The sequence below is a fragment of the Panicum virgatum genome, chromosome 9N, assembly GCF_016808335.1.
Source record: "Panicum virgatum strain AP13 chromosome 9N, P.virgatum_v5, whole genome shotgun sequence".
Classification (NCBI taxonomy): Eukaryota; Viridiplantae; Streptophyta; class Magnoliopsida; order Poales; family Poaceae; genus Panicum; species Panicum virgatum.
The window spans coordinates 49,693,234-49,713,099 of NC_053153.1; the positions used below are offsets into that span (position 1 = coordinate 49,693,234).

The 19,866-nt window shown below is 57.4% G+C and overlaps 1 protein-coding gene across 1 annotated transcript; it reads right to left on the reverse strand.

Moving 5' to 3' along the window:
• Positions 1-164: 164 nt before the first annotated feature.
• On the reverse strand, positions 165-3,511 carry LOC120687508 (protein NRT1/ PTR FAMILY 8.3-like). The gene is made up of 5 exons (XM_039969523.1): positions 3,283-3,511; positions 2,915-2,978; positions 2,544-2,761; positions 1,887-2,443; positions 165-1,214 (listed from the first exon to the last, which is right to left on the reverse strand). Exons 1-5 carry the CDS (start codon positions 3,346-3,348, stop codon positions 413-415), a joined length of 1,707 nt encoding a protein of 568 aa, XP_039825457.1. The 5' UTR covers positions 3,349-3,511; the 3' UTR covers positions 165-412.
• Positions 3,512-19,866: the final 16,355 nt, after the last annotated feature.

Below are 19,866 nucleotides of genomic sequence, written 5' to 3' on the forward strand. Positions count from 1 at the left end.
GGAAGTAGAGTGGACTCACCAAAGGGATAAAGGAGCATCAAGCACCCGTCAAAGGCGGATTAACATCCAAGGAGGTCAAAGGCGGATTAACATCCAAGGAGGACACGGAGAGAGGGGGAGGTGGGATTTGCAAAAATGTAATTATCCAATTCAAAGACAGACGGTTAATTGTAAAATTTTCCCTCTTATTCTTTCCGGAAAATCAATACAAATCGCCATACAAGATACACATCGACATACTACAAGATAACTAGTACAGATGACACGATGCTCAAATTAACAGGCTACAATGAATTTTGACGGTCTTTACAATCGGCAACAGCAGTCTTTTGGTTCCGGAGTAGAGTAGGAGTAGTGTACACCGTATACCGTACAGTAGAGCAGGGTACTCGGACAGAGGCCGATCCAGCAGCTACTGGCGGACCACCTTCTTGAGCGTGTAGCGCTTGGCGAACGCCGTGTACACGGCGTAGTTCACCGCGCTGATGCCCGTCCACATCCAGAAGTAGTAGTCGAGGTGGCCGTCGTTCAGGTCCGCGGGGAGCCACCCGGGCCGCCCGCCGGCCGTCGTCGCCGCCGCCACCACCGAGACCACCAGCGTGTTCACGTAGTACGCCAGCGACATGGCCAGGAACTGGAACGCCGAGCACAGGCTGCGCATCGACGCCGGCGCCTCCGCGTAGAAGAACTCCAGCTGCGCGATGCCGCAGAACACGTCAGAGCAGGCCAGGATCACGAACTGGGGCAGCTGCCACCCGATGCTCAGGTTCCCGCCTGCCCGCACGCGCCGCAGCCGCCACGTCTCCACCAGCGCCGCCGCCCCCATCGCGGGGACCGCCAGGAGCCGCCCCACGCCCATCCGCTGCAGCAGCGTCAGGCCCGCGGGGTGGCCCGTGTACCGCCTCGCCACCGGGATGACCACACTGTCCTGGAACGCCACCCAGACCATCATGAAGATGACCTCGGCCGAATTCAGGGACGCGGCTGGCACCGAGAAGGACCCGATCTTGGTGCTCATCGCGTTCCCCTGCTGGACGAACGTCGTGGCGGTCTGGCACATCGCGGCCGAGTAGAAGACGCAGGTGAACCATATTGGGAGCATCCGGATCAGGATCTTCACTTCCTCCACCTGAGTCACTGTGCATAGCATCCATGGACGACGGCTGCCCTTAATCTCTTGCTCCTCTAAAACCACAGCAGCCTTATCTAAGCACCTGAATGAATGAGTATAGATACACAGGGTGATCAACATAACTGTAACAGAAAAAAAAAGAACTTCAATTTGCAAAACACAGTATGTGCCATGGTTCTGAAGCTGAACAAAACATTGAAGCGGAAAACACAGTATGTGCCATGGTGCTGAAGCAACAAAACATTAAAGTGGGAATGCATTTAACTGGTCACGAAATGCCAATACACTTTATCTAACAGAACTTGACAAATAAATGCCCATCACAGTTAAAAGATAGAATTTAATTCAATTGGATAGGCAAAAGGGGGCTGCAATAGTACCAGTACTTCTATTGAGTTGTGTACTTGTGTGGGTATTTCTCCCCCTGAAACCCCAGGTATTTTGTATTTTAAGAACATTTAACATTTTTGTAAGCTACCTTTTATTCACAATGATTTTAACATTCAAAGGTGCATTTAAGAGTTTATTTCCATTTTTGTTAACCAAGAAGTCACTTTTCTTTCATTATGCTTAGTTTCAAGAATGCATAATTGCAGAGTCCGGTAAGCAGATAGATCAGACATTTGCCATCTTTGTTGTCGCAGGTCATGAAGCAATCAAACTGAATTTTAGCAAAAGTTTCCTGCTATGTTATATATGTACTTATGTTAGCTCTGAATTCCAGTTTCATATTTTGACAAAGTGGTAAACATACCTGAATTCATCGGTGTGTTCTAATTTGTTTGGTACCGTGTCGCTTGATTCAGCATCTTCCCCTTCAAACAACAGCGTGCTATCAGCAGGAACTGCCACTCTTCTCTGCTTAAAGGAGGCAACAAATACCATTACAATGCTCTTCAGTGGGCTCCCAGTTGGAAGCTGAACCCTGTAGGCTGGTGTTCCAATGAAAAAGGCGACTGTGGCGATGAGAAGGCAGATCAAGGAGATGCCAAATCCAAGGGACCAAGCCACATTTTGCTGTATCCAGACAAGGACAGTGCCCGAGATGAACACTCCAAGGTTGATAGCAATGAAAAACCAACTGAAGAACAATTGCTTGTTTTTACTCTCTTCAAGGTTGGAATCATCGTATTGGTCCGCTCCGAAGGGAAGTAGAGCTGACTTGACGCCCCCCGTGCCGATCGAAATGAGGTACAACGAAGCAAAGAGCACAAAATACTGAAACCCCGTTGCAGGTGGGCAAGAACCTCCTTCGCATGAGGCAGGCCGTAGGGATGGAATGACAGCAGAGGCGGTAATTACAAGCAACCCCTAATTGAGGATAACCATGATACATGCCAAAATGTTATAAGGATAAGAAGTGGCACATACTGCAAGAGGATTAGTAAATCAAGATGGCGCCTGCACTTACACCAACGTAGAATATTATAGAGATTGCTACGGTCTTGTACTTTCCCCAATATGTATCAGCAAGAAAGGCTCCAAGGACCGGTGTAAGAAACGTGGCACCGTTCCACGCATCGACATTTGCTGCACTGGAGGCAGTGGTTCCATGGAGGACGGTCCCAAGATAGACGACCAAGTTGAGCGCTATACCAGAGTAAGCAATACTCTCCAAGAATTCGAAGGCTGCGGTTGCAAAGAAGCACCAGTGGTTAGACAAGAACTTTGGCAGCAAACAAGATAGTGAACTGAACATAATGCAAGAACTTGACAGTCATGTGTGTGAGAGAGTATACTCTGCTTAACAAACAGTAGGTTGTTTTGAGACGAGGGGCATACCCAAAACAATGGCAGGAGCCTTCCAGCTGAAGGGCTTGTTATAGTGCTGATTCGCTGAGGAAACCTGCAGGGAGAAAAGAAGGCATGTCAGGTTCTGATCGCCATCTTTTGGGACCGAAACGAGGAAAGGGAAGCATGGACTGGTGACAGGATAGCAAGTTCGGTTAGATCACGAGTAAGTATCACCAAGCATTCGTTTCATTGGGAGGCTACGAATTAAGAAGTTCCCGTGGAGCAGCAGCAACAGCAGCGTCCGTGCGCAGTAGAAGGAATTGGCGAGCAAGGATGGATGTGGATGGTATCGGGAGATGCCGAGATGCGGAGTAAACGGGAGGGACGAAGAGGGTGGGGTGGGGGGATTCAGTTACCTGCGTCTGGTTTGGAGGCTGGTGCTGCAGCAGGGGAGACTGGGCATCTCCTCTCTCGGTGTCCATGGCGGCGGCGCCTCAGAGCTCCTCCCCCTCCTCTCTCCTCCTGCGCAAGAAGGTGAGGTTGCTAGTTGCTACTCCAGCTCTGGCTGGGTCTGGGTCCAAGCAAGAAGCTGAGAAGCAGGGAAGGGGAGACCAGGCGCATGTTCTGAGCCCAGCTAATGCTCTCACCTAGCGTGAGCATGACCCCAACCACTCTAGTTTAGATCTTGTTTAATTGTAAAATTCAGAATTCTAAAATTAACACATCAAAAAAGAATCTTACAAAAAATCTTACGTGTATGGAGCATTAAATTTAAATAAAATAAAAAATATATTATATAGTTTGCTTATAAATTACGAGATGAATCTAATGAGCATAATTAGATTATTATTAAATATTAAATTAATACAGTAATGCTACAGTGAATATATAATCGATTAGTCTTAATAAAATCATCTCATCATTATTTATAGATGAGTTCTGTAATTAATTTTGTGATTAATTTATATTTAGTATTTTAAATGTGTAAAGATTAGACATTTCGTACCCAGACCGATGCCCTCCCCCGTCGCGGCTGGCCCCATTCTTCGTCGTCTTCGGCCCGTCTGCTTGGGATTGAGATCCTCTGCAGTCTCGACTGCAGTGACCGATGCGTGGGTCCGACGAGCAGCTGAGTCCACATGCAGTGACGATGTCACTCTGCAGTCGACTGCAGAGGAGTTGAGCTGTCTGCTTGTTCCTCTGCTGTGGATGCGCGGCTTCCCTCTACTCCCTGCCCCGTCATCGCTGACGCGACCTCCAGTTGCCGGTAGCGAGATCCACAACTGACAACTCCATGATGAATCACGTGCTGATCATTTAAGGCCATATTTAGTTCTCAAATTTTTTTAAACACATACAAAACATTAATTTAATTTAAAAAAATAACAAATTACACAGTTTAGCTGTAAATGATGTGATGAATTTTTTAAGCCTAATTAGTTTATGATTGGACATTAATTACCAAATAATAATGAGAATGCTACAGTTCCTAAACCCAAAAATTTACACCAACTAAACACAGCCTAACCAACGTGCCAACAGGATCGGGACCCCACCATCCCGTCGATCTCATTTCTTAATTTCGATCTCGACGCTGGGACGCCACTACTGCCCAACTAACTCCCGTCCATCAGCGCCTAAACTAGTAGCCAAGAAGAGTCCCTCGTGCCGTTACCTGGATCTCTCGATCTGAGTATCCACGCGTAGTCTCTCTCGTGGAACAGCTCTTCGTCGCTCGTCGTTGTCCCCTGCTGGCTGCTGCAACGGTAGTCGGTGGCCACCACACAACTAGTTCAGCTGCGAGAAATACACACGGAACACGGGAATACGACTTTATAGTTTTTAAAAACAGTTCAGCAATATGCTGTGGACACGGTCGACTCGATCAATATATGTAGCCAAAGCAAATCATTACATCAACTCTGTAAAAGACAACAACAACAACAGTTGAATAAGCAAAGTGTCGGGTACCACGATTAGGGGCACCCTAATCGGTGTACTAAGATCGCTTTAAAAACACAAACACCTGTTAAGTCAACTGGGTCCACGAAGGCTCATGCCCTGCTTCCCATCCGGAAGAAAGGAAATGACTTAAAGAAGCCCAACATGCGTCCCGTTTGCATCCCCCTCGAATCCGCGAAAACGAGCGGGTGACTCATTTTCCGCCTCGCTCGAGGGCTCCCCTCGGGACCCTCGACCACGCAACACACCTCCGCCTCGCTCGAGGGCAGCGGATCTACCCTCGAGCGGGTGACTCATCTCCGCCTCGCTCGAGGCCGTCTCTCGGCACAAGGGACAAACGGCCCCGCCGCCCAACCGACCGCCGTACGAAGGCATTGAAGGCCAGCCACTCCGCCACGGCTCAAAGGACGGGCGGTGTCAGACTGCCACTCCCACAGTGGATGTGACCGGGGTCCCATCCGCTGACTTCGGTCACCGCTCCGCCGCCCCAGTTGCTATAGCAACACTGTGGGACCAGTGATACGGGACAAGACAGGCCCGGTACTGCTCCCGTACCATTCTGCCGACACCGACCATCCGGACTCACCTCCCCGCTGAGGAAGGGGTCCGGCGATGTCACGTGTCCTTCCGAGAGGGGCACTCAGCACGCACGGGCGGGCCCCGGACCTCCCCCCTTGTGGGGTCCAGGACCTCCGCGCGTCCCCCGGATCTCCTAGTGTGTACGCCCGCACTCCGACCAGGGGGTCCAGGGCCGCCGCACCCCCCGCTACCACTGCCGCTGGTGCATGCAGGACCCTAATCCGTAGGGCCCACCGAATGCCACCGCGCCGTATATAGGAGACCATACATCAGCGACGACCACGCCGCCTACAGGGACACTGCAGGACGACCGACGCGATCCTCGCAGAACCAAGGACGAAATCCAGGACGACAGCGACACGCGCCGCCTTCCCACAGTGTACTTCCTACAGTATCCAACCACTGTATCCCGCGATTCAGGGGAAAACGACGACTTCTGTGCCCCCACTCATGTACCCCGCCCCTCCTTGTGACTATAGAAGGAGGGGGCGGGCTTCCTTTAGCCGGGGTTGGCTGCTGGCTGGTGACTCTCTCTCTGGCTTCTCTTTTCCAAGAGGACGTTCATGGACTACTGAGCACTCTTCTGAGCCGACTCCACTTCTAGCAGAGACTTGGGGCCTTCCCTCCCTCTCTCACCTTGCTTGTATCCCCTGCTACAAGCACTCCGGGTGCAAGATAAAACAGTGCCCTCGCACATCCCCTTTGCTGGACGTACGGCCCCGCGGCCGGAACCAGGATAAACCACGCGTTACTATGTTGCCTCTTGCATCATCATCTGGGACGAGGAAGCACGCCGCATTTACTAGTTGGGATCCGGGCCCCCTGGGTCGGGACACCGACAGTTGGCGCGCCAGGTAGGGGGGAACGGCGTGACATTTTTCTCTCTTTTTCCCATTTGATCTCCAGGGATGACGGGCAGATCCAACCCATACCCCATGGGCGTTTCGGATCCGTTTCCAGCGGGATGCGTGATCTCGTTTGGGAGCCTCGAGTTCAGAGCAACCGGCAACGGTTACCTCATGCAGCTCCTCTCGCCCGGACGCAACCCCGTCACCCCGACTTCACCAGCCCGGCGCAATAGGCGCTCGGGCCAACTTTCGCGACAGGCGCGGGCGGAGCGGCGTCGCGCGGCACGCCACAACTCCCCCACGTGGGTCGAGGCTGGCATGTCGTCATCACGTGCCTCGGCGTCATCTGCGCCGACATCGTCACCTGCTGCAGCATTAGTGCCTCCCAGGGAGGGCTCGACTTCGGCGTCGCCCTTCCCCTTTGGGATGCGCAACGCTGCCGTCCACGCCTCATCAACCAGCGCTAACTTCATCGAGCATGAGGATCTGCCGGGTCATCATCTTCTACCGATCCGCAGCCTCATCGCGTCGTCTCCTGACGAATCCTACCCCGAGACGGCGAGCTCGATCGCCGACGACGTCAACTTCTTCATGAACAACTTTACGGCCGAGAAGGCCGAGGACTACTCCGGGGTCCGCGACCCCGACGCTCTCCGCACGTTCCAGCTGGCGACGGCTTACTGCCTCACCTGCTCCGAAGACTCCAGTGAGGGGATTTCGATCCTTCCCGAGAGTGCTTCATGGCGGACCTCGCGGACGAGCAAAACGACAACGCCCCGAGCAACCACGAGGACGGCGGGGCGGACGTGCAGGCAAACCCACCGGTGGTGCCGCTTGCAGCCCCTTCTTCGTCAAGCTCGGCGGCGCGACAAGCTCAGCTGGCACAGCTCAATGAGCTTCAAGCCAAGCTCGACGAGCAGCGTCAACAAACCCAGGAGCTGCGCGCCGCACTCAAGCAGCAGCGTACCGCGCGTGGTGCACACGCCCAGGCGGCGGGACGTGTTGCCCGGGAGCGCATCATGGCCGACGACAACGTCGACAAATCTCCGGAGCTGAAGATGGCGGGCGAGAAGCTCGTCGCTGTGGCTTACCTACTCCAAGCTATGCCCGAGCCATCGACACCTTCGGGCCTCAACCTGCACCGCGAGGCACAGGAGCTCATCGAGCAAGCTGCCGTGCAGCAGGCTGAGAGTTCTGCGTCTCGTATGCGCTCGAAGGCCCCGGAGCAGCGTGATGGGACTGCGCATCAGGACCGCGAGGTTTCTGTGCACACACCCCCAGCGGGGAAGGGCAAGGCAGCCGTAGCGCCCGGTGCGAAGGCGCCCTCGGTGCACGAGCGCATCAGGAGAGTTCCCGTAAGGGAGCGAATTCGTGACACTCGCGGGCACGCTGGCGACGGCGACGGCCGCAACGTCATCGATGGCAGGAGGTACACCCCTCGATGGGGTGGACGCTTTGACCCTGAGCACGACAAGGGTGAGTCACCGGAGCCTCCGGGCACTCGGGTGTTCAGCCGGGAGATTCGAACTACATCTTTTCCCCCGCGCTTTCGACAACCCAACACCCTCGTCAAATACTCTGGCGAGACTGATCCTGCAGTCTGGCTCAATGACTACCGCCTAGCGTGCCAGCTAGGCAGCGCGACGGAGGACGCGGTCATCATCCGCAACCTTCCTCTTCATCTTGCTGACGCCACACAAACGTGGCTCGAGCACCTGCCTGCGGATCAGATCCACAACTGGGCCGACTTGGTCCACATCTTCGTGGGCAATTTCCAGGGCACGTACGTGCGCCCTGGGAACTCCTGGGATCTCAAAGGGTGTCGCCAGAAGCCCCGCGAGTCCCTGCGTGACTACGTGCGATGCTTCTCCAAGCAGTGCACCGAGCTCCCTAGCGTCACCCACGTCGAGGTCATCAACACTTTCCTCGAGGGTACGACCTGCAGGAACCTGGTGCATGAGCTCGCGAGAAGCCGACCCGTCAACACCAATGAGCTGTTCGATGCTGCCACCAACTACGCCACCGGCGAGGAGGCCGTTGGTGCCATCTTCGACGACAAATCGAGCAAGCGCAAGGATGATGCGCCTGCGGAGGGCAGCAACGCCAAGCCCAACGCCCCCACCAAGAAACAGAAGCAGGGGAGGAAGGGAAAGAAGCCGGTCCCACCGAACCAGCATGGGTCGGGGCAGGCAGAGGACTCCGAGGAGGCCTTCGCCGCCGCCCCAGACGGCAAAGGACCTCGAGGCCCCCCTCGAGGCGGTGGTGGCCAATTCAACGACATGCTCAAGAAGTTGTGCCCTTACCACAAGGGCTCGGTCAATCATGCCCTCGAGCAGTGCGAAATGCTCAAGAAATACTACAACCGCGTCACGCATCGCGACGAGGACAAGAAGAAGGATGCTGGCGACAAAGGTGAAGATGACGAGTTCCCCCCAGTGGAGAACGCCTTCTTCATCTTTGGAGGAGCAACGGCGAATATGACTTCTCGGTAGCGCAAGCGTGAGCGCCGCGAAGTCTTTTCCGTCACCAAAGCCACGCCATCCTACCTTGACTGGTCGAAGGATACCATCACCTTTGGCCGCGAGGACCACCCCGACTACGTCCCGCATCCGGGACGGTATCCGCTCGTTGTCGACCCCATCATCGGCAACACTCGCTTCTCCAAGGTGCTCATGGACGGAGGCAGCAACCTCAACATCATGTACGCCCCTACCTTGGAGCTCATGGGGATCGGACTGAACAAGCTTCGCCCCAGCAAGTCGCCATTCCACGGCATCGCACCGGGGAAGCGAGTCCGACCCCTCGGCCAGATCGATCTGCCTGTGTGCTTCGGCACAGCAGCCAACTTCCGCAAAGAGGTACTCACTTTCGAGGTAGTGGGGTTTCGAGGATCCTACCATGCCATCCTGGGTCGTCCTTGTTACGCCAGGTTCATGGCCGTCCCCAACTACACTTACCTCAAGCTCAAGATGCTGGGTCCAAAGGGCGTGATCACCATCGGCTCTTCGTTCGAGCACGCCTACAAGTGCGACATTGAGTGCGTTGAGCGCGCGGAGGTTCAAGCGGACGACGAGGCCTTCGCAGCCACCCTCGACAAAATGGCAAGCGAGGCCTTGGACTCCACGCACTGACACGCCGGGAGCTTCGAACCTGCCGAGGGTATCAAGAAGGTGCCCCTCGACCCGAACCACTCCGACGACAAGGCGTTGCAGATCAGCGCCAACCTCGACGGCAAATAGGAAGTGGTGCTCGTCGATTTCCTCCGCGCCAACGCAGACATCTTTGCGTGGAGCCCCTCGGACATGCCTGGCATACCGAGGGAGGTCGCCGAGCACTCCCTTGATGTCCGACCCAACTCCAAGCCGGTGAAGCAGCGCCTGCGACGCTTCGACGAGCTCAAGCGCCGGGCGATCGGCGAGGAGTTGCAGAAACTTCTGGCGGCCGAATTCATCAAAGAGGTATTCCATCCCGAGTGGCTAGCTAATCCAGTATTAGTGAAGAAAAAGAGTGGAAACTGGAGGATGTGTGTAGATTACACTAGTTTAAATAAGACATGTCCGAAGGTTCCCTTTCCTTTGCCACGAATTGATCAGATTGTAGATACTACTGCGGGATGTGAACTTCTATCCTTTCTTGATGCTTATTCCGGTTATCACCAAATCAAGATGAAAGAGTCCGACCAGCTCGTGACTTTTTTTATCACACCCTTCGGCATGTACTGCTACGTTACGATGCCCTTTGGCCTCAGAAACGCCGGAGCCACATACCAGCGGTGTATGCTCCACGTTTTCGGAGATCATCTTGGGCGGAGCGTAGAGGCATATGTCGATGATATCGTTGTGAAATCCAGGAAGGCGGACGACCTAGTTGCCGATCTCAAAATCACGTTCGATTGCCTACGGGCCAAAGGGGTGAAACTCAACCCCGAAAAGTGTGTGTTCGGGGTGCCTCGAGGCATGCTCTTGGGCTTCATTGTCTCCCAGCGGGGCATCGAACCCAACCCTGACAAAGTCTCGGCCATCACTCGGATGGGACCAATCCGAGACCTAAAGGGGGTACAGAGGGTCATGGGATGCCTAGCATCCCTTAGCCGTTTCATCTCGCGTCTCGGCGAGAAAGGCTTACCCCTGTATCGACTCTTGAGGAAAACCGAGACCTTCACGTGGACCCCCGAAGCCCAAGAAGCCCTCGAAAGGCTGAAGGTGTCACTCACTCGCGCCCCCATTCTCACACCACCTACGGACGGCGAGCCCCTCTATCTGTACGTAGCTGCGACGACCCAAGTGGTCAGCGCGGTGATCGTGGTCGAAAGACAAGAGGAGGGTCATACTCTGCCCGTCCAACGACCGGTATATTACATCAGCGAGGTGTTGTCTGAAACTAAGACACGCTATCCGCAGATTCAAAAGCTGCTCTACGCAGTGGTTTTGGCTCGGCGCAAGCTGCGCCACTACTTCGAGGCTCACCCCGTCACCGTGGTCTCGCCTTTCCCCTTGGGAGAGATAGCCCGCAACCGGGAAGCCGAGGGTAGAATTGCCAAATGGTCTGTGGAGCTGATGGGAGAAACACTCACATACGCCCCCCGCAAGGCGATCAAGTCCCAAATCTTGGCTGACTTCGTGGCTGAGTGGACGGACACTCAGCTACCCCCACCACAAATCCAGGGCGAATGCTGGAAAATGTACTTCGGCGGATTGGTGATGAAAACCGGTGCCGGTGCCGGCCTCCTCTTCATCTCACCCCTCGGAGAACACATGCGGTACGTGATACGCTTGCATTTCCCCGCTTCCAACAACATGGCGGAGTACGAGGCCCTTCTAAGTGGCCTCCGCATCGCCATCGAGCTCGGCGTCAAACGCCTCGATGCGTGCGGCGACTCTCAACTCGTCGTCGATCAAGTCATGAAGGAGTCTAGCTGTCATGACCCGAAGATGGAGGCGTACTGCAGCGCAGTGCACCGCCTCGAAGACAAATTTGACGGCCTTGAGCTCAATCACGTCCCGCGCAAGTACAACAAGGACGCCGACGAATTAGCCAAGATCGCGTTGGGGCGGACCACCGTCCCCCCGAACATCTTCGCTCGCGACATCACCAAGCCCTCCGCCGAATTCAAAGATCCGGCGGAGCCGGGCCCCTCGTCCACCGGGTCCCCCGGAGGGAACCCCCCGGCGGACGGGGTCGAGCCCATGGACATTGACTCTGGGACCACCTCCGCTGACGAGGCCGAAGCAATGGAAGTCGATGAGGCCCCCACTTCGCGAGACTGGCGCGTCCAGTACATTGACTGGATGACTCGAGGGGTCCTACCCTCGAACCGCGCTCAGGCGCGGCGCCTCGCTAGGCGGGCCAAGTCCTTCGTTCTAATCGACGACGTGCTATACAAGCGCAGTCCCTCGGGCGTCATGCAGTGATGCATCCCCGTCCCCGAGGGCAAGGAGCTGATCTACAACATCCACGCCGGCATATGCGGCCATCACGCTGCTCCGCGCACCCTCGTGGGTAACGCGTTCCGGCAAGGCTTCTACTGGCCCACCGCGGTCGCTGACGCCACCGACGTTGTGCGGACCTGCGAGGGTTGCCAGTTCTATGCTCGAAAGACACACCTCCCGGCCCATGCTCTGCAGACCATCCCCATCACGTGGTCGTTCGCCGTGTGGGGACTAGACCTCGTCGGTCCACCGAAGAAGGCGCCCGGGGGCTTCACCCACTTGCTGGTGGCGGTCGACAAGTTTTCCAAGTGGATCGAGGCTCGACCCATCGGCAAGATCAAATCCGAGCAAGCAGTTCTGTTCTTCACCGACATTGCCTTCAGGTTCGGGGTCTCGAACTCGATTATCACCGACAACGGCACTCAGTTCACAGGCAAGAAGTTCTTGGCGTTCTGCGATAGTTTCCACATACGTGTGGACTGGTCGGCTGTGGCACACCCACAGACGAACGGGCAAGTGGAGCGTGCCAACGGCATGATCCTCCAGGGACTGAAGCCGAGAATCTTCAACAAGCAGAACAAGTTCGGCCGGAGGTGGCTCACGGAGCTACCCTCGGTCATTTGGAGCCTGAGAACGACCCCAAGCAGAGCCACGGGTTTTTCCCCGTTCTTCCTCGTCTACGGCGCCGAGGCCATTCTCCCCATTGACTTGGAATACGGATCGCCAAGGCTCAAGGCATACCAAGAGCAACAAAACCAGCGAGCTCGCGAAGACTCGCTGGACCAAGTGGACGAGGCTCGAGACGTGGCGCTCCTCCACTCTGCGCGCTACCAGCAGTCCTTGCGAAGGTATCAAGCGCAGAGGGTCCGGCGCTGAGACCTCAATGAAGGGGACTTGGTGCTGAGGCTCCGACAGGACAACAGGGGCCGCCACAAGCTCTCACCTCCATGGTAAGGGCCGTACATAATCGCCGAGGTGCTCAAACCCGGCACGTACAAGCTGGCGAATGAAAACGGCGAAGTCCTTACCAACGTTTGGAACATACAACAGCTACGTCGCTTCTATCCTTAGCATTTCAAGCTATTTGTACATTGTTCGTACTCGCATTTTCAATTTCCCAAAATAATAAGGAAGTACGCTTTACTTATTGCTTTTTGGGAACCTTCCGGACCCTCGAGGGCTCGGGTGCACACGAACATTGAGGTACGCTCGGCTTTACCCTTGGCAAAGCTGAGCCTCCCTCGGGGGCTACTACGGGGGGAACCCCCGAACGTCCCCAAAAAGTCACCAATGTTTTTTTGAAATATTTCCGTCTCGACCCTAAGCTTCTCGTATCCTTGGAAAAAATGGACGCGAGGCGTAAGCAACTACGGTACAGGGCTGGCCGAGTCGTGGGGCCGCCTACGCCTCCGGGATACGGCACCCCCCTCACCACCCTACGCCTACATTGCTTATGAACGCGAACTTCATCGCAGATGTTTATCTTAGTCGCATACGAAGAACACGGAAATAAAGTAAAAAAATATAGGCTCGAACTCACAAGGCCTCGACGGGCCACACATTCAAATTACGAAAATAAAATCTCTTATATTCATAGGATGTGATTACAAAGCGCGACTGTGATAAACACTAATCTATTTACATGGGCTTCGAGGCCCAGTTTTCCTACAGGCTACCATCCCCCCCTTGCGGGCCCTCAGGGGCGTCGAATTCAGCGATGGGAGAGATGTCTTCTTCGAGCTTTTCGGCGAGGACGGTGGCAAACTCTTCCGTGGCTGCGTCAGCTTCATCCAGGATGACCGACGCGGCATCCGCATCCGCATCATCGGGAACGACGTACCCCGACAACACCCTCTGGAGATCCATGAGGTAGTGTGTCGAGGCCACGGCGAGAGCCCGCAGGACACCGAGACGGAAGGTGCTCTTGGCGTGTTCGGCAATCCGGCCGCCTAGCACGCGCAGGTGGCTGATCACCGAACTCCCCGAGACGGCACCCTCCCCCTCAAGCTCTTGACACACGCTCACGGCGGTCTGCTCCAGCTCAGCAAACTCCATCTGCGCCGCCGTGAGCGCGGTGTGGACCGCTTCCTTCGCCGCGGTCTCGTCCGCCACCTTCTGCCTCAGCTCTGAGCAAAGGAAACCAACGTCAGTTATGAAAAGTAACAAATCAACGAAAAATCGAAGGTACTCACCCATGATGTTCCTCTGCGCCTCCTCCCTCTGGGCTCGAGCGGCCTCTTCGAGCGAGGACAAGGAGGCTTCCTTCTCCTTAAGGGTAGCCCCCATGTTCTGGAGGGCCACCCCCTTCTCCTCGAGGGCCTCGCCCTATTCCCGGAGGGTCCCGGTGAGCGCAACCACGGCTACCTCCCTGTGGAGGAGCTCGGCCTTCTGCTGCTCTAGGGTGGTGCTGAGACGCTGCAGCTCGACGCTTTGCGCCTCAGCCTCCCGAGCTCTATCCTCGAGCGCCGTCCGAAGGCGCTGCAGCTCGGCAGCTTGTGCCCTGGCCTCCCGGGCCTTCTCCTCCACTGCCGCCCTCTGGACGTCCCGCTCACCAGCAACCCGTGCCAGCTCCTCCTCCAGCGCCTGCTGACGCGCTCCCAGATCCGCCATCTTCGCGTTGGCGTCAATGTTCTTGAGTACCAGCACGGCGTTGTGCTGCCCGAGCTGGCTCAGCTGGGAGTACGGCCGGTTCATCTCGGCGCTCTTTTCGTGCGAGATTTCCCTCAGCTGCTGCAAAGGGGAGGACATGGGTGAAGACGCGTAAAAGTTAAACCAAATCCGAGCAATTTTCGGGGGGGGGGAAGCATTTACCTGGCTGACCTGGTAATCCGCATTCTGGTGGAGCGTGAAGGCGCGGTCGAGGGCTTGCAAGATCTTGCGACCCACGCCCATCTGCTTGTTCCAGGCCTCCTCCTCCTCTTGCTCCTTATGAAGGAACTCCGAGGGGACCCCGGATGGAACAATCGCCCCGAGATGGCCCCCCTCGGACGTCCCCGCCTCGAGCGTGCCCGCGCTGGCTGACGCGAACTCGGCGATGTGCGCGGCGGCGCTTGCCGCAGCAGCGGGGTCGATTTCAATCGAGCCCAGTAATCCTCGTTGCTGTCCGGCAGCTCCACCATCGCCGTCACACCCCCTTGCGCCGTTGGCAAGGGCACTACCGCTACAGTACCCTCGTACCGGGCCTCCGCGGGCCCCGGGACGGTAGCTCCTTCCACCATCGGCGCCTCTTGCGCCGTCTCCTCCTCTACGACACCCTCGCCTTCGGCCCTCGGGGGCTCGAAGACGAGGGTCTCCTCCTCCACACGGTCGGCAGGGCGCTCCTGCGTGCCCCCGCCGGTCTCTCCTCCTGTGTCCGGCCGGGCGGCGCTAGCCGCATTGCCCTGACTGGCCTCAACTTCAGTAACTGCCAGGGTGGCGCCATCCACAAAGCCCTGGCTGGTCTCCCCGGCATCGGCAGCCGGAGCGGCTGCTTCGGCACCGCTCTGGCCGGCGTCACCCTCCTCCTCCTGTGCCCGAGCTTGCTGCGCCGCCTGGGCGCCTCGAGCCATGGCCTCCCGTAGCCTTGCGGCCGCCGCCTCGAGGTCCACGGCAGGCAGGGGCTGCGGCGCCGTGTGCGGCGTGCTGCGTGCCCCGGTCTTGAGAGCCTTGGCCGGGGCAAGCTGCACCGCATCTTTGGGAACGGCCCCGGGGCTGAAAATCAGGAGACACGAGTTGAGGACAAAGGGATCCAGAAAATTCACCAAACACGCAACAAAAATGAAATCCAATTCACTTACCCGGATCGAGCCCTCATGCTCCACTTCCTCATGGCGCTTCTTCGGGTCCGAGTCGCCGTGCCGCCCCTCGAAGACTGCCCCGAGGGCGCCCCCCTCGTGTCGGCCTGGTGACTCGAGGCTGCCAGCACGGACGACTCCTCGCCCGCCGTCATCCCACAGGTAGAACGGCGGGGGGCTCGCACCCGCGGCTTCCCCGTCGCTCCCCAGAGCGTGGTCCTCGGCATCCGAGGCCTCCTCCTCCTCCTCCTCCTCCTTCGAGGACTCGGGTGTGGCGGGCCGTGTTTCCCCTCCGCGCGAGCAAGCTTGCACTCCTTGTCGTGCTTCGCCTTTCTCTTCCTCTTCCTCTCGGCCTTTGCCTCTGTCGCATCCTTCCGCCTTTTCATCTTCTCCGCATGGAGACGATTGATCAGGCGTTGTTCCGGGACCGGGGGCTTCGAGGTGCCGCACCTCAACCCCTGCAAAGCACGCCCGAGATAAGGTCAGGAAAAGGGGACCACACAACACACAGCACATTTGAAATCAAAACTTACCAGAGAAATGTACCCCGGCTCGGGGCGCATCTTGATCCTCCAGAGGTCCTCGGGATTTTGAGGGAAGTCCGCCACCGCGTACTTCGCCCTACGGGCGGCGGCGGTGTGGGAAAGCAGCTTTTTCGACGTCCTAGAGCCCTCCACCTTGCTCCCGGGGGTGAGCTCGAAAATCGGCAGGGCCCTTTCCACGAGAGGGATAACCCTCTGCCGGTGGAAGTACGCGATGACGGCCGCTGCCGTCAGCCCCTTCCTCACCAGACACGCCAGCGCGTCGGTGAGGCCCTCGAGCTTGGCTTGTTGCGATGGGGGCGAAACCCCCCAGTCCCACTTCGGCGGACGCTCCCGGAGAACTTTGTTAGTGAACGCCGGGAGCGCGCCCTTGTAGTTCCGAAGGTAGAACCACCATCGGCTCCACCCGGAGTTATTTGTCGTCATCTTGCTCGTGATGTAAAAATTCCTCCGGGTCGGGCGGACGTGGAGAGTCAGGCCACCGCGGTTTGCCCCGCGCGTTCTCGACGAAGAGTTCGCCGCGGAACAGATGGACCCAGAGGTCCCAGTGGGCTTCGATGCCGATGTACCCCTCGCAGACGGCGACGAAGACCGCCGCCTGCGAGATGGAGTTGGGGCTGAAATTGTGCAGCTCCAGTCCGTAGTACTCGCACAAGGCCCTCATAAACCTGCTGATGGGGACGCCGAAGCCTCGCTCGTGAAGGCGCACGAAGCTCACGACATAGCCTTGCGGGGGCTTCGGCTCGGTCTCATCCGGATGCGGGGAAATCCACGCCGGCGCCCTCGAGTCGGTGATCCGCGGCAGCAGCCGGTCGGCGACCAGCTGCTCCAGGACCGCCACGGTGGCGGAGGACTTCCCCCACGGCAAAGGCTCCTGGATGTCCGACATGTCTTCGATTCGAGGGGGGATGCGGGAATGAAGGCTCCGAAATGGCTAAGGTTCTTCCTCTCTCTCTCTTTCTCCTTCTTCCTCCTCCTTCTCGCTTTTGGCTACGGGTTCAGGATGCAAAGGAGGCGGAGAAGGCGGAGAGGGATGAAGGCAAATGGCCAGGTGAGCCCAAACAATCCATTCCTCTTCATTTTATTTCACCACGACGGGCGCAGCCGCAGCCACGGCCCAAATCTACCGCATTGAGTGCGGTAGATTTTGCTCTCGCTGACGGTTGGGCCCCACGACCGCGGAGTCTCCCACGCGCGCACGCAGTAATAACTGCGGCACGGTAACCGGCGGGCACGGCGCGACTGTTGAGCTATCCCATCCGTCAGCCGCTGCCCACGCCGCTTCATCTACCCGAGGCTGTCGCATGAAAAGGCGCACCCACGCCGCACCACACAGATCGGGCCACGTCGCCCACCACTAGTGGAAGACCCGCGCGCATAACTCGCGACTCTGCGTCGTTTCCGAATCACGACGGAATATTCCCTCAAGGGGTCTCTTTACCCTCGAAGGAATCGCATTTCGAGGCCTTACTGATCAGGAGGTCGAAGCCTGGCCCTCCAGGGGGTTCGACGGGCGCCCCAGATCACCAGAGTCAGGGACTGCAGGGATGTGCCATATAAGCTACCCTCGAACGCGGAGTTCGAGACATCCTACACAGTGTTCAAGGCCAGTTGAGGGTGCCTAGAAGGGGGATCCCATCGAGGGAGAGCATCGAGCCCTCGGACCCTATCGAATGGGTCCGAGCCCCGCCTAGCGAACCTTCGCAAGTGCTCTATGTGACGTGTCTATGGACCACGAGCCGACCCTTATCGAACGGGGCACGGACGTCCGCTTGAACAACCCGCTAGTAGCTCACTGAAGCAGCCATAGCTCGCGGCCCGGGCATGGGTAGCATGGTGCGCTTCACCCCTCCTCCCTGCGGAAGGGCGACGAGGGTCGTAATCAAAGTCGAGGGTTCCCCTGAACGCCTTCGTACGGGCCTAGGCTCGGGGGCTCCTCGCACACCACGGTTCAAAACTACACCCTCGAATAAATCGACAACCGTCACTTATGAAGCTCCACGTGTATGACCGAACCCCCCGCTATTAGCGTACGTTCCCCTAACGGCTAAGCTGAACACCGGGTCGCTGTACCAGCACCGAGAGTGCCGAGGCCGGCTGAAAAAGTGCCGATGCCGGCTGAAAAAGACGCTGGACGGCCATCCCAGTAAAGCTACCCAGTGGGACAACGTTTGTAGCCCTTGGACGAGCACAAACACTCCTCCAAGGCCTCGGGGGCTACACCCGCGGGTGCGCTGACGCGCCCCCGCGAAGGAGACTTCACACATATTCGAGGGTTGTAACTCTATGTACACCCCTATACCCTCGGTAATCCTCCCCGCAGAGGAGAAAGGGGACTTTATTGCTCAAATGCAAATAAAGATTACAAAGGGTTACCGGCGCGAAGCCATCGAAAGATACAAACACATTGCCACCTATGTGGCAATTTTCCCTGTCTTGGGGAGGAACGAGTGACGAAGAAAGGCACTGAGCCCTTGGCTGACGCAACAGCGAGGCTGCTAGGGATGCGAGAAGCAGCCCCCAGACCTCACGGGTCCAGCGGGACGCTCTCCTCGCAAGCCTTCTTCTAGCGTCTCCTCCACCGAAGACCACGCGGGGGGTCGAGCTGGCGGACAGCGCCCTCCGCACCATCTCCCCGAGAGCAACCAAGTCACCTGGGGGGGACGATGCGAAAAACAGCCGCTAGACTTGGCGCCAGCGCCATGGTCAGGTGTCTCCATCCCCCTTCAGGCTAGGGGACATCGCAGGAGCAGGGCCCCATGGGCCCAATGCTCTTCTACTGATCCCACTGAAGCTGAGGGATGGTGCGCACGCCCACTCCGGTCTTCCTCCACCGCTCACAAGCTTTCTTCTAGCGCCAAAAGCCTAAAAAAGCCAGGCCGCCCCATCCGGGGGCCGGCCACAAAAGGGCAGAGAAAACATTACAAAGTTAGGGCGATACTGGAAGAAAGAGCTGGGAAGTTGGAGAAGAAAGGGAACCCCACGACCCCTATTTATAGCTGCACCGGGCATAAAGCTTCAAACTTATCAAAGAGCGGAGGCTTGTATCGCCCGTGACGAAGCGGCGCTCCACGAGCAAAGGATGTCCTCGGTCCCCGCGCCGAGACACGACCAAACGAAATAAAGCAGAGCTGAGCCCCTGGACGCTAAGCGGGGCGGTGTCGGCTCTGGCCGGCTGCCCTCGAATGGCGTGCCGCAAAGCAACCAGGAACGTCGGGGCCAAGGCTCTACGTGCGTGACAGCGCGATGGGAGCACCAGCTGCCGAGCAGCGGGCGCCACCGTCGCCCTGGCCCCCCTCAGTGCGCGGACACGTCTTGTCCTTCAAGCAAATAAAGAGGCGCGCGCCTCGAAGTACTCCCCCCGCGGGCGTACTACCCCGACCGGCGTGTTGTCACATCCGCCGGACTGGCGCTCAGGCGCGTCTGGCGGATGCGCAACATTGACTGATCACGTCAAAGGGGAAATCGCCGAATCACCCTTTGGTTGAATCCATTGACTCGACCAAAGCCTCGGGGGCTACTGTCGGGTACCACGATTAGGGGCACCCTAATCGGGGTACTAAGATCGCTTTAAAAACACAAACACCTGTTAAGGCAACTGGGCCCACGAAGGCCCACGGCCTGCTTCCCATCCGGAAGAAAGGAAAGGACTCAAAGAAGCCCAGCATGCGTCCCATTTGCATCCCCCTCGAACCCACGAAAACGATCTCCGCCTCACTCGAGGGTAGCGGACCTACCTTCGAGTGGGTGACTCATTTTCCGCCTCGCTCGAGGGCTCCCCTCGGGACCCTCGACCACGCAACACACCTCCGCCTCGCTCGAGGGTAGCGGATCTACCCTCGAGCTGGTGACTCATCTCCGCCTCGC